At 38.9% G+C, this 15,183-nt stretch overlaps 1 protein-coding gene across 1 annotated transcript; it reads left to right on the plus strand.

Annotated features, from left to right (window-relative positions):
- The first annotated feature begins 615 nt into the window (after positions 1-615).
- Positions 616-14,283, plus strand: LOC131252630 (uncharacterized protein At1g27050). Its single transcript, XM_058253281.1, has 2 exons — positions 616-1,103; positions 13,611-14,283. The coding sequence occupies exons 1-2, from the start codon at positions 759-761 to the stop codon at positions 13,893-13,895; spliced, it is 630 nt and encodes a 209-aa protein (XP_058109264.1). The 5' UTR covers positions 616-758; the 3' UTR covers positions 13,896-14,283.
- The last annotated feature ends 900 nt before the right edge of the window (positions 14,284-15,183 follow it).

Genomic DNA, 15,183 nt, shown 5'->3' on the forward strand with positions numbered 1-15,183 from the left:
TAATGATTCAAATATTTTATCATGGACGTAATGCATGGTGGGTAGAGACTCTTTTAGTCGACACGTAATTACATGAATTTTTGGGTAGTGGTGCACAAATCAATATAAATAATTTGCAATGTGTATTACATCACTTGCGAGATTAGATGTCACAGATAGTCGCTCCCTGAACAAATCGTGTCACGTAATTTATTGGACTCATGTGTTGTGCCACTTCGAGGTGTTCACGTAAATCTACAGTAACGTTGACCATGCCAGCGAATATCCATAGTTATGGGATATGGGTCGAGTTGAATTTTCTACAAATTATATTCCACATTGTGATAATCTATATTGCAGTGGGCCTGATAGAGCTTTATGTTTGGGCTGTATTCCCCGCTAATGCTCTATGGACCCACCATAGTACTTGCATTTTATCTACGCCTTCTCTCTATTTCTCCTTAGTCATTTTAGGGCATGAGCTGAAAAAGATGACGCAGATCTAAATCTCAAGTGGACCCACCACAAGAAAGCAATGCTGATTGGAAAATAAATGGGCGGCGTGGATAAAACATATACATTATGGTGGGACCCACGGAGCACCGTCCAGTAGCCAGTAGGTAATCCGCCTAGTTTAGGTCTGGCGTCCGCATGCGAGGCTCCATTGAAGACTCGACTGTCGATGTCGCGGGACTCTGCAAAATTCCCACCGCTAAGAAGCTAAAACCCTGCTTCTACGTTCGACTCAGGAAATCAGGATCGGGATTCCTCAATCAGACATGAGCGGGTGGAGGAAGAGACAGAAACCCTATCTCTCACAGCAGAATCCCCTCCCAAAGCGCTTAAGGCGTGATGAGATTGCTGCCCCGGAAGAGCGAGGGAGAGAGGGAAAGGAGGAGAAGCCCTCCAAGCAATCCTCTGTGGTGATCGTCAGTGGCCTCGCCCCTGGCTGCAGCGTCCTCGAGCTCAAATCTCGCTTCGAGATGTTCGGCGCAGTCTCTCGTCTCCGCATCGACAACAGCCTCGGCTTCGCCTACGTTACCTTCCGCTCCAAGGACTCCGCTCAAGACGCCATCTCCGCTGCCCTTGATCCTTCCTCCGGTATCATCATTCAATCCGAGAAGGTACTTGCTCTTTTATCCATTTACTTCATTAGCTTCCTTCCGTTTTCGCTGACATACATATCACCGCCACCAACGGAAGCAGCTTTAGGGGTCGTTTGGATAGTGGTAACTGGTAATGGTTTAAGTTGTAAATGATTTAAATCATTTACAACTTAATGTTTACAGTGTTTGGATAGCCTGTAAATGGTTTATATTCTGTAATTATGTATTCACACCTTAGATAATTTAGAGAAATGATTCATTAAAAAACATTCAAATGGCAGGTAAGAGTGGATTTTAAAGTGGATCATTAGGTTAAGCCCATCTCACTAAAGCTTAGGGTTGATCCTCACATAAAACCAAGCATTGGGTGAGCCATTGAAGTGGGGCCCACGAATTCTTGCTAGTAAATCATTTTCTACCAAATGAAATCCCAACTTTTTGCCAGCAAATGAAATGCGGGAAAAGGCGGTAAATTTTTTACAAGCAGTAAATGATTTACTAGCATTTTAGGGCATCCAAACGCAAGTTTTAAATGATTTACTGGTGAATTATTTACAACTTGCCTCATTTAGGGGTCATTTGGATGCCTGTAAGTTTTCAAGTTGTAAGTGAAAGTCACTTACATGTTTCCTGCTTAGATGTAAGCTGTAAGTCACTTGCAACTAAGTCGTTTTTTGTGTTTGGGTAAGCTGTGAGTCAGTTGCAGGTAAGTAGTTGTGTATCTACACTAAGTAGAGCCTGGAGTAGAGAATGTTCTTGGCACAAAATATGCCATTCTGTTAAGCTCAACTTGATGAATATTTGAACCTGGAGTAGAAATGTAAGTCAGTTGTGTATCTACATCAAGTAGAGCTTGGAGACTTGGAGTAGAGAATGTTCTTGGCACGAAATATGCCATTTTGTTAACCTCAACTAGACGAATATTTGAGCTGATTCTTAAGGTGAAACCAATAATCAATTGGGCCATGAAAGTGGGGCTCACAAATTCAAAATACATGTAATGTGGAGCAATAACTTAATATAAGCAACAAGGAAACTAAAAATAGTAATAATAAATAAATAAATAAAGTACATCAATAACATCCTCTTTAACCATACATGAAATATGAAAGTTGGGAAATTGGTGATTTGGTCACTAGGCAATCTACTTCCATGAAAGAGGTGCGTAGGATGATGTAGTCTTTTAGGTGTCCTGGCATACACGTTTGAGATTTGAGCAGTTAATCCATCCATTGTGACCCATCGTATTTGTTCTTTGGCCCAAGATTGTAACCCATTGTATTTGTTCTTTGGCCCAAATTAAGCCAATCTATTCATCCGGTTGGCCTAACATAAGAAAGGTTGGCCACCGTGATGATTGGCTCTCTAGAGGCGTTGTCTGAGAATCTTGACATCTATGGAACCCATCCATGTGTCCAAACACAACATCACTATGTCCATAAAAATCTTAGACATGGGCATCTTGGTCTTTACAAAAGCTTTATACACATCCAAATGGCACCTAATATAAACAGATTTTGAAAACCCACCTCATTTCTGCCCAAGGCCGAGTCAAGCTGAGAGTTTCTCACCTCTCTTCTAGCTTTCTCTCTTTGCATCGGCAAGAGCTTTTCGAGGTTAGGGTTCTTTCTCCTTCCAATTTCATTCTCCTTTTTTGTGTGTCCAATCTTTTATTTCACTCTTGAATCCTTGATTTTTACTCTTTATTGCTTTTTCCACATCGATCGGCTTCGAAAATTGAGGTCTTGACACTGTATTGTATTTTATTCTTGTTCTTCATGAATGGAGCTTACATGGATCTTTTTTCTTTGATCTGAGTGGTTTTATTATTTTCTATTCGATGCGCCAGACTCTAGCATTATATTGTAATTTTGCTGGAGCCACTTCAGGTGTGTTTCCCCCATCTTCACCTCCTTGTGAACAATCGGAATGTTGGTCTATACAGGGAAGTGACTTCTCATCCCAGCTCCATGAAGTTTCCAGACTGTTTTGCTTGCTAGTGACTTCCAAGTTGTAAGTGACTTACTGTGTATTTCCTCTCCCAACACCACTAGTTAGTGAATTACCCATAAATCGCTTTCAACTACAAAACTTGGGGGCATCCAAATGACCACTTACTCTGTTTCACTGTCCCACATCAAAACCATCTTTTCCATTCCATCCAATTTATTTATTTTTTTTTTATTTTTTTTTATTATTATTATTTTTTTGAAGTTACCTGTGGGAGGAATAGGGAAGATGAATTTCTATTCAGACTCTTGATTCTGTCTTAACAGTGGTGAATGTGCTCTTTCATTGCCACATCATCATCTCATCATAATTATAGCCTTGTCTCAACCATTTAGGGTCAGCTTTATGAATCGAAAACACCTGCTTGTACAGATATGGTGGGTGTTACTTTCGATGACATGGATGAACGACTTCATGTGGGTGAGATGCCCACCATACATCAGGTTACCCACCCTGATTTTGGACCGTGGCTCAAAAAATCAGATTGATTCAACACTCAGGTGGGCTATGCCATGGGATAGAGTTGAGATGGGAAGTCTCACCATTAAACTCATCAAAATTGCATGTGCTGTGTGTATATGACATCTAATGTATCACACCAGGATGTATGGATTCCCTGAAGATTAGGACATTCCAAGACTCACGTGGGCCACACCACGTAGATTTAGAGCTTTAGAATTGACCTGATGCATGTTTGCTCACACAAGTCAGGCCCTCCACATGCCAACTCAAGTCAGGCTAGCAAAGTCCTTAATGAATCCCGTTTCTTCAATTATCATTGTCTAAGATCCGATCCTCGATAGGTAAGTGTTTCATCATATCCCTACTTGCAATCTTGATCGAAGTCCTCTCAGATCCATGGTGAAAATGTAACGGTTCATCTGATGGATGGGAGTGGCCTGATGCATGTTTGCCCACACAAGTCAAGCCCTCCACATGCAGATGTAAGTCAGGCTAACACAGTCCAAATACTGTTTCTTCAATTATTCTTGTCCAAAGTCCAATCCTTGATAGGTGAGTGTTTCATCATATCCCTTCTTGCAACCTTGACCGAAGTCCTTTCATGCTTTCCTCTCACAAACTCTTTAGGCCTTAGGTCTCTACCTTAATAAATGTTCCTCTCCTCACAAGAGTTTTCTCCCATCTTTGTTGCAAATGACTGAACCATCTCGATATGCTTTCCATCGTTTCATATCTTATTGGGACTACTTACATGTGCTGCTTCAAATGACCCGTTTGTAATTCTTTCCTTCCCAATCTTCCGACACATCAATCTCAATATGCTTATCTTTGCAACGTTCATTCTTTTCTCATGTTACCTCTCAATCGCCCTAGCTGGTCTAATAACAATCTTATAAAAGTTTCCATAAGTTTCAATGGCATATGGTCAACGTATTCCGTATCTATTATGATACGACTGTAAATGCCGATACGTATAGGTAACGATCGTAACCGTTACGCGATAGGGGGGGTGAAAAGGTGCAGTTGGTTTTCTGGGACCGCATCGGCTGTTATAGGGTCATGACAACCGTTACCCTTGTAACGGTGGAAAAACAACTGTTAGCCCACTAAACGGTTGAAAAACGACCATTTTTTTTCCCTCCTCGTTTTTTCACATTTCTTATTCCAAAAACTTTCTTAGATTATTTTACAACAAATTTTGACCACTTTTACTATATCTTTTAGGATTAAAACTGTAGGTTGAAGCAATTTGGGCGAATTGAAACTTCAAGAGCCATTTTTTCAAAAAATAAAAAGTGGTATTTATGCCCCTTTTTTTTTCTTCTTTTTTTTTTTTCCGAATTCTAGTTCTAATGCTTTATTGTGATGTGTAAATATTAGAGACACATAAGTATGTTCATAAATTCACGAGACAACCCGATACAACACTTTCACCAAAGAGTGGACCGTTACGTTACCACAAACATGTTAAAAAAATGAATACATATTTGGAATATTTACATTATTTTGGATTTTCTAAATATTTTTTCAGAACTTTTCAAACATTTTTTTTTCCAACCGTTACAGGGGTCATAACGGTCGTTACATCACCGTATTGGCTGTTACGACTGATACCCATATCGATAACGACGGTGATTGTTGCAACCACCGTTACCGATACAGAATACCTTGCATATGATGGTGATGTGAGACAATTAACCACTTGTTCTAAAAGCTCGAACTAATAGAGCATGTTGAATATCTCATAGCCCAGGCCTCACATCCATCGGTTGGGTCCTTGGCTGAACCCTCCTCGTGGGCTCCAAATCACATGGGTTCCCCCTCACATGGGCCGCCCATACCGAGTGTGCCCCCGCATCCCACAAGCCATCCCACTCGAGCCCGGTGTGAAAATGCTTTTGCATTAGGTAGACACACAATACTCAAAAGGTGCATCTCTGCTTTGTCCACACAACTCTTTCATTTAATGTTTGTTAGAGTTGCTTGTCTTTCATTATTTTCCGACTTTTTCATCTTCTTTTGAAAGATAACAATAATAAGAGGCCCCTTCGAAGTTGAAGCAAAGGCAAAGGGCAAAATTACAACCAATAGCAGAAAAAAGATTACAAAAATCAATGGTATTAGAACCGGATGCCTGCTCCACGACATCAATCTTGATCTTTCTTACCAAATCTAGCATTGTCCCACTTGTATTATGAAAGCATCGATTGTTCCTTTTCCCCATATAGCCCATAAAGCTTCCATTACTGCAAGCCGCCAAACCATACCTCTCTTAACCCCTCCGCCATGCCAAGCTAAGAGGAGGTTTTCTAACTTCATGATACTCGGTTTTCTTAAAGTTTCTTTCATTGATAGAATGTTTAAGCTAATTTATTTGACATCCAATCACATGAATTTCGAGAGGCAGATTAAGTAAAATTGTGATGATGTGGGAAGTGGCCAAAGTAGGTATTGTTCCTTCGTAATGTTTGCAATATTGATAGTATCGGCCAATATCATCGATATTGCACCTCAACGATATGAAACCCGCAGGAAGCTGCAGGACTTTTGTTTATCAATGATATTATTGCAATGTATTGCATTATATCGTAGTGCATTGATATACTAACAACAACACTTGGATTTTTTGGAAAAAGTTTAAAAATAAAAAAGCTTACAAAATCCCATTTTTTGTCAAAATTTCCACTTCTAATCCATTTCTTAGATTTATGAATAATATTAATTGATTTTTAATATAGTTGCATCACTTATGTCAGACAATGCATGGTTTAGGACCTTATACAAAGGAAACTTATTTTGTGCACTTGTTGTTTATAATCTTTCGATTTCTAAGTGTGTAATGATGTCTTTTTGTAACATCCCTTGAGGCTTTTTTGTATTCTCTTTTTCTCTCTTCCTTTTTGTCTTATGCTTTTTGGCTTCTAATAAAATTTCCTCAATTCTCAACTCTCTCTCTCTCTCTCTCTCTCTCTCTCTCTCTATATATATATATATATATATATATATATATATATATATATATATATATATATATATATATAACTCTTCATAGAAGCATGTACTGTCAACCATGCATCAATAATTATGTGGTATGGACCGCATGGTTAGCTAATTGTATGAGGTCCAAGTGTTGTTTTTGTTGACATCTCTCTCTCTCTCTCTCTCTCTCTCTCTCTCAATATCTAGGCCTCCTCAAGTAAGTTAGGCAACAACTTTGTTTTTGGAAATGTACAAGGTTGTATACGTAGCATGGAAGAACATTTTTAAAGTCTACCTCATGCAAGATCTCCATATAACCCTTGTACATCTATAATCTCAATAAGAAAACATATAAGAGGTGTTGAGTTTGGAATAGGGTGAAATACTAGACAATACCTTTTGTGGTCTAGGGAGCTTGCAAGCCTAAATATGGTAGGTTGTGATGCAGGACCGATGCATGAACTAAGTAACATGTGAGATCAAATAGTCGAATTAAGATATTTAACCAAAAAAAAAAAAAAAAACAAACATCGCTATAATCATCACAATTATCATGAAAATCAAAAGAAAACCATCCATAATCCTAGCCTAAGCTATTAACATCGTAACTCAAGATCATTAAATAAAAAGAAACTAAGATCTAATGGATGTAGGGACATCCAATTAGTATAGGATAGTCTATTTCAAAATAGGAAACCTAATACAACCAAGGGTGAAAATTAGGGTTCGGGTAATTTGGGAAAGTAGGAAATTTGGGAATTTTAGGTTTAGGGTTAGGGTTTCGATTGTAAATGGGTATAGAAAAGTTGGGTTTAGGAGAAGACGAAGATTTGTGATGGGAGAATTGAGAATCTAAAGAAAATACCTGGATGAGGAAGAAAAGAGAAGACGGTGTGGGGATAGATGGGGACCTCGCACCTCCATTGATGAAGATTAGCTTCATACCAATCTTCCTTCCAAATTGCGTGAAAGTATCTTCAAATTGCATGAAGATGGGAGAAGAAAGCAAGAGCTTCTCTCTCTCTCTCTAATCACAAAATTCAATGAGGGAGAGGTCACATGCCCTCCTCTTTTTATAGATCCAAGAAGTTTCAAAAATTACAAAAATCCCCCTATTTTGTGAACTTTAACGAAAATAGTCATAGTGTAAATAAAATCAACTAAAACACTCATAGTGTGTCCAAATATAGAATAATTAAAAACTAAATCCTAAAATTTGATAAAGTCTAAAACCGATGTCGACGATCAACGATTAATGGTCCGATCATGTGATCCATACGATCCAATGGCCGGATCGTCGCGTCCCTTTGATCCAACGGTTTGGATCACTCCATAAAGCAGCCCATGTGCATCTTCCCAGTGTGGGGTCTTCTAGATGCTCGCACATACACATGGGGTCTTCAGCACGATCATGAGTAATTGCCTAGCCATAGGGAAATCGGCGCGGCCCACCTCCTCTTCTGATACGTACATAAGGGTGTATATGATGTGATGTCCTCATCAGGTTGCCTTTGAGTTAGGTAGATCAAAGTCCTTAACAAGGCCTTCTAGGGAAGTGGTAGAGAACGGTCGGTGAGTTCTACAACTTTAGGAAATTTTTGCCCCAACTGAAATGTGGTTATGTGGTTTATATTAGTAGGTTAGGGTGGTAGAAAAGAATGGCATTTGGAATACGCTTGGTTGGTGGGAAGCTTTTGACTAGCTTATTAATAAGATTGGATTTAGCATCTATGATAGTGATCACCTTGTTCTAGGATTCTACCTTGATGTTCCCTTTTAATTGAAAGTGAGCTTGTTTGTATTTACAAGTTTTCTGCTGTAGAGCTTAAACCATCATCGTCATCTATGCGTTATCCCAATTTATTGGGGTTTTGCCATTCCATTCTATCAAGGGCTAGACTGTAGGTCATCAAGTCTTTTCTTACCACCTCCATCCACATCCTTTTGGGCCTTCAACATGTACCAACTCAGTCCTTCTAACCTCCATTTGAACTTAAATCCTGATAATAATTATTGGATTAACAGTCACTATGAAGATCAATTCATAAGGCAAAGTATCTCTAAAATATATAAGGCAACACAGACCTTCAAGGAGAACAACTTTGCTCCTAGGTGATTGTGTACGCTCCTAGTCAGCAATTAGGATCCTATACTGGTAATGACAACTGATCGGTCAGCACATAGGATACATGCTTAGCATAGAAGGTATTCACTGGTTATGACTAAACAATGAAAGAAAGTTTAGGGTATATTTTACTGTATCCTAGATGGTGGATATGTCACAGCAATAGTGCATTATCATTAATTTAGGTTGTGGTTTTTACTCTTCTTTAAGGTAACATCCACATCACTATGTCCATGCCAGTTGCCAATTGCAACTTTAGAAGAGTTGTAGGAGCACACCAGAGTGCCTATTGCTCAATCATCCCAAATATGTTTAGGAATTAGTCAAAAAGAGGGATGATTAGAGAAATCTATGTTTTAGTTCTCCAAATCCACACGCTGATTCAATGTATTCACAAGAATAGTAGTATACAAGGACGAGATTTCACCTCTACTAGAAACAAAGAGTACCTTAGGAGGCGGTGGGAGAGGTTGGCATGGTGTGAGAGGGGCTGCTTGGTGGGGAGAAGGGTGAGCATTAAAAAGGTATTTGATGAAAATACCTGATGAATGAATTCTGAGAGGGGCTGCTTTGCCGTGAGAAATAGGTTGAACCAATTTTGTAAGGAGCAATTACCTTCTAATTTTGGGTTTAGGCTGTAAGTAATTCCAATGGGGCAAACATGCCCAAACACATCTTAAAATAAAACATGCTTGTATTGAAATAGAAGCCATGGCTGATGTTCTAACATAATTACTAAATGCACCATTGGCAAGCATTTTTTATTATTACATAGCACTATTGTTGCATACCACCATATGGAATATCATTCCTGTTATAATGGCCTCTTTGATGTTTTTCTAATCCTCGACCTGAGCTCTCTCACTCTCTAAAATTTCTCAACAAAGGAAGAAAGAAAAACCATCTAGGCTCCGAAACACTAAGTTATGGTGGCACCAGGACATTGGACAGTCTAATCAATTAATCTAAGCTGTCCATTAGTTCCAACCCACATTTCATGTGCCATCAGGAAGAATCACACTGATAGGAGGATCCTATTCATGTAAACATTCGCCTAATCGTATGGTTATTCCTTTTCCAAACCAAGAGTCAATTGGTTTGGGTGTCTGATCAAATTGTTCTTTATGACATAGGCAATCCTTGATTGCTCCCACAATGTGAATGGACCAAAATTATTGACAAGTCCTGTTTGTCATTGTACTATCTCGACCTTCCATTTTTGGGTTATTAGTCAGATGGTTAGGGTCATCTGATTTGTGTGTTTTCCGCATTGTGGCTCTGTGTTGGATCTCATGGATAATCCAGAATGTGCAGATCAGTTAACATGAAATTATCAAAATTGTTAGAGAAATCTGTTGAAATCACTAACTACTTTATGTGGGGGCTCAGTCATCCAAGTATTCAACTTTCGCTTTTGATGAAGCTATTTGGAGTAACAACAGGTCTTTGATAATCTTGGGTTTAGAAGTTAGAATGCTTTCTTGTATCGATCTTGGAAATAAATTTCTCAAGTACAGCTGCACTAGCAAGCACAAACTTTATGAATTTCAATTCATGTTCGACACCATAAATTGCTGTTATCTTGACCATCTGGAGGCTAGTGAAAAAGCAGCACAAGTGGGCTTGTGCAGTTGTGCTTCATAGAAGTTCTGAGCATGTGGGGTGGTATCTATCAGTTTGAAATTGACCTTGAAAGGGAGAGCGTCATGGAGATTTGTCTCTTCTATTGGCTTTGTGGTTGATTTGGGTCTAGTGCAAATGAGAGACGCTTCCATAACTATTAGTGGCTCGCTGACAAGATGTCGAAGTTGGATGTCATTGATCTCAAGCCTTTTCCTAATTGTTCAGTTCTCTTTTGATTGTTTTTGGTCTACCTTGTTGTATTTTTTGGGTAGATTCCTCATGAAACTCTGTAATCTTGAGTTCAGCATCGGTTCCATATCCTTCTTGAATTGTTCGAGGGTGTGATCATTCCATTCTTTGTAAGCTGGGACTGCTGGTTCTTGGATTGAGACTGCTCTAATATAAAAAATTCTCTTAATTTCAAAGACTGTTATCCAGATTCACTCCACAGTGGGGTTCTCCCACCTTATGCTTGTGTTTATCGATCATCTTTGTGAGATCAAAGCATCATGCATGTGAGAGTGGTATGGGAGTATTGGAATCATGACATAACAAATTGGCAAATCCATTTTCAACAAGCTGAAACTTAATTTTCTTCTGATGGATGGATGCTGAAAATTACCTTGAACAAAGATTGCTCTGCCTTCTATCTGGCCTTTACTGTGGAAGAGTTGGTAGCTTTTGCTAAGATAATGTCATCGTTGAATAAGTGCAGGAGAGGGTGATGTGTAAAATTCATCAAGATATGACTGAATAAGTGTTGACCTTTGACATGAGAGGCAACTTGAAAGATGGCCCGTTGAACTCGTTGGTTATTGAGGTAGTAAGTCGTAACACTTCAAAAGATTTAGGCAACATGAAGGATGAAGAAGAGATTGAGACTGATGAAAAGGAAGAAAGAGGAAAATTAGGGTTGAAAGAGGTTAGGAAGGGTGATTAATAAAGAGGGATGGCTGGGAAGTAAGAGATTTAATGTTGAGTGAGGAACAAAAGTGAAGTTTGGGAGAGAGGAAGTTGCAGAAATGAGTGAAAGGGGAGTAACAATCAACCCTCAGAGTCGACAAAATTTTTTAAAAAAATGAGGTGAAGAGGAGTTATTGAAAAAGTTTAAATATATTTATATATTTTTGGATAGAGTCAAGTCTGGGTTTTCAAATGATGTAAGGAACGGCCTCTCTGTAGGAGGGAGGGAGATTGCTGTGAATAGAAAGTACTTCAGGACATGTCTTCAAATATATGAAATATGGGATAGTGTTGAATTGAATGAGAAGATGCGCTAGAAATAAGAGGGATTCAAAAGGGGAGATTTGGATGTTTAATGTTTAAGAGAATTTTGAAATTATAACAGAAAGTTGCCAACCAAGATATGTGATCATGTGAATTTAAGTGGTCAAGATTTTCTTGTAGACTTACCTTAAAAAATAAAATAAACTTGTAGACTTGTTGTTTTCTGTTGTTTGATTTCGAAGGATAATGAATTTATTCAAAGCTTCCGGGCAACAACCCAAAGCAGCAAAAAATACAGAGAAAGAAAGAAAAGCAAACATTATAGCCCCAATAATGATTGAGCTAAGGAGACATCACAATGGTGAAAAGAACCTGCCCAATCAATTACATCCCTTTTAGACTTCCAATAGACTTCTTCCCGAGGCCCTGATCTATTCTGAAAACACCGCACGTTGTGTTCCCTCCAAATGTTCCAAAGAACCGCAAGCAAACACAAGTACTATAAAACTTGGCGCTCCTTGGCCAGCTGCACCTTGTGCCAAGACTGGAGCAAAAGGTCGACTGAGGGAGGCATCGCCCAAGCAAAACTGAAAGCCTTAAGAACCTGGTTCCACACTTGACCAACAAATGAGCAAATGAATAAATAAATGATCAATTGATTCCTCATCGGCCATGCATAAGAGACAGATGTTGGGGAGAATCATAGCTCTCTTCTGAAGGTTGTCTATGGTTAGAATGCGTTTTCTTCCGACCAACCAGGCGAAGGAAACAACCTTAGGGGGAGCACCATAGAACCAAAAAGCATGAAAGAAGTCTCCATTTGAATCATTCCCCACATTCCTAATTTTTTAACAGAGAGATTTAACTGAGAATTTGCTTGAAGGTGAGGCACTCCACACTAGAGAATCTGATGAAGATGGAGAAGACCAGATATTGTGAAGCCTCTCCATCAATCTCACGAAGTCCTCCACCTCTTCCTCTAGTAAATCTCTTCGAGATGGCAGGCACCAGACTCCTCCACCTCCTTTTGTAAATCTTATAGACTTCAATAAATAGATAGAGAAAAGGTTGCAATGGACTGATGAAAAGAATGTGTGATATTAAGAGGACACAAAATGGAGTTATGAGATAAAAGCAATATAAATAAAAATAAAGGTATATTGAAGTAGAAACACGAAATTGTAGATACGATGGAATTGAGGAAAGACATTAAGGTTGCATTGGAGTGTAGAGTCAAGAATTAGCTGGAGGCCCTTTTACAGCCTTTCCAGCGGAATGATAACCCAGAGAGCCAGATTGAATGTTTGCAATCGTACCAGTGGAAAATATGGAAACGTATTGTTCTCAAACCTTTCAACCCTCCAATTAATCCAACTCCAATACCTAGCCCAAAATAAAGTCCAGACACATGCAGGGAAAAAAAAAAACCCTCCCTACTCCCTAGCCCCAGAAATGCTTGAGCCAGTCAACTTTGCAATTAACAATTCAAATGTCACATCTCCTTCATGTGAATTCTCATCTGGTGCCAACACAGCCCATATAATCAACTCTGATACCCAAAATTTAAATCTTTTCTATTTCTGAAACCCAGTGTGTTTGGGTTGAACACCGTCGCCTGGAACAGCTACCTAGGTGTGTCTAGTCTGCTGGTATCCTACTTTGACATCAGTCCAGAACTTCACATTGGCAGAATATCAGTTGTACAGATAATAAGGGTTTGCAGATAATGAGGCCTTTTGGTTTGGGTTGGGTGTAATGTCTGTTACATGTAAATTGTTCGATATGCTCTGACTCACTATCATCGCTCAGCTTTTGCACTACAAAGGTATATCAGGTAAGTCGGCTCATTAAAATGTAAAAATAAAAAATAAAAAATCACAGCTGCTGTAGTAAAACATGATTTGACCCCTCTGGTCCTCCCAAGTTATTTTTTTTTTTAATGGGCGTGCCAAGCCTTTCACCAATCTAGTTTTCTCATGTTCATGACATCAATAGACTTTTTATCAGAAGAACCTTGTGCATAGACAAATGTGGCTGTGGATTATCCTCTTTCTTTGTTTTCCTTAAAAAAAAAATCTGTTCTCACTGAGGAAATGCAGGTACAAGTTTCTTGGGCAAATGATCCCCTTCCTCAGTGGAAAGCAGGAGTGAGGGCTTCGTCTGGCCAGGATCGTCGACCGTCGTCCAAGCTGCTGCGACCAGAAATACCCCTCAGCAGACATGGAAGAGATAATAGGAAGCTTAGTGCAGGTAAAACGACGTCCCCCAACACAAACGGTCCAGATTTGCCTTTCAAAGGTCGTGAAATCATCGCTTACGATGATCTTCTTCCATTGTTACCAGTAGTTTTGAGGGGTTCTTCTGTTGTGACAACTGAGCTGTGATTAAAATAGACAGTAGCTGTGATATGTTGCAGTTCGTAATTGCTCGAAGGCTGGAGCTGTGTCAAAACTACTATGTCAGTCAGCTACAACATCGGCTTCAGTTTGTTCATAAACTCTCATTTAAGGGGTGATGCAATATTTTGTTGCTGGGATATCCCAAGGATTTGAGTTGTTCTATACCACACAGTCTCTCTGTTTCCTTTTTCTTCTATATCTTCTTGCATGAAGCCCAGGTGCTTGATAGTTGATAGTTCCATACAATCGTTTATCTGTGTATTCCATATGGGTCTGTAATAATCTTACACTAGATCAAGGACTGGATAGTTCTATGCAACTGTTTGTTTCTGTTTTGGTTCGGAAATCATCTGACAAAGAGAGCACTTGGTTATGCTTTTGATATTAAGTAGGAACAAAACTGTTTGTAAAATTACCCTTGATAGAGTGGAATGACCAAAAATGATTCATCTAGCCGACCCCAATTAGTTGGGATAAGGCTTAGATGATGATGACAGAACTGTTTGTAAAATTGCAGTTTTTTTTTTTTTTGTCCTTTTTCTTTTTCATTCTTGTTTCAAAAATATGTTAAAAATAAAATAAAATCTGGGCAGTGACCTAGGATTAGCGGTGACTTAGAAGTTGTAAGGTAAATCAGTTTGGAGCTGATGCTGTGCAGAAACAGATTTGGGGTGCACGTTTTTGGGATGAACATTAGTTCGAGCGGTGAAACAAGCTCTTCTCGACCCAAAATCATGAGCAGCAGAAAAAACATGGAAACAGGTGAGACCTGCTTTTCTGCCATCTTCACCTTCTTCTTCTTCTTCTTCTTTTCATCCACCAAGATTTTGGGCACGTCTCCTTTCCCATTCATACTAAGGGTCTATTTGGCATGCCTCATAGTCCCTGTATAAATCTGTGTGGATTGCACCATTTGGTGTTTGGGTGACACAAAATTATCATGTCATATATTGATGCTAAAATATGAAAATTATGTTTTTTCAATTATTTAAACAAAAATTTATTATCAAAACCTTATTAATATATGTAATAATCCTAAGAAATGTGGGAAAAAAAAAAAACAAAAAAAAAACCTTGAATTTATGTTCAAGATGAGCCAAATGTTCAGAGTAATGTTCACTTACCAAGCATTTAACCATCAAAAGTTAAAAGAACCAAATGTTTTATATATGTTCACCACCCAATGTTCTTGCTCCATGCATAACGACTAGCATCAGAAGCACTGTCCCTTCTAATTTAAGTTGTCACATTGCCTTTGCAGTGAAGTCCTGCA

Source organism: Magnolia sinica, chromosome 1 (genome assembly GCF_029962835.1).
Source record: "Magnolia sinica isolate HGM2019 chromosome 1, MsV1, whole genome shotgun sequence".
Classification (NCBI taxonomy): Eukaryota; Viridiplantae; Streptophyta; class Magnoliopsida; order Magnoliales; family Magnoliaceae; genus Magnolia; species Magnolia sinica.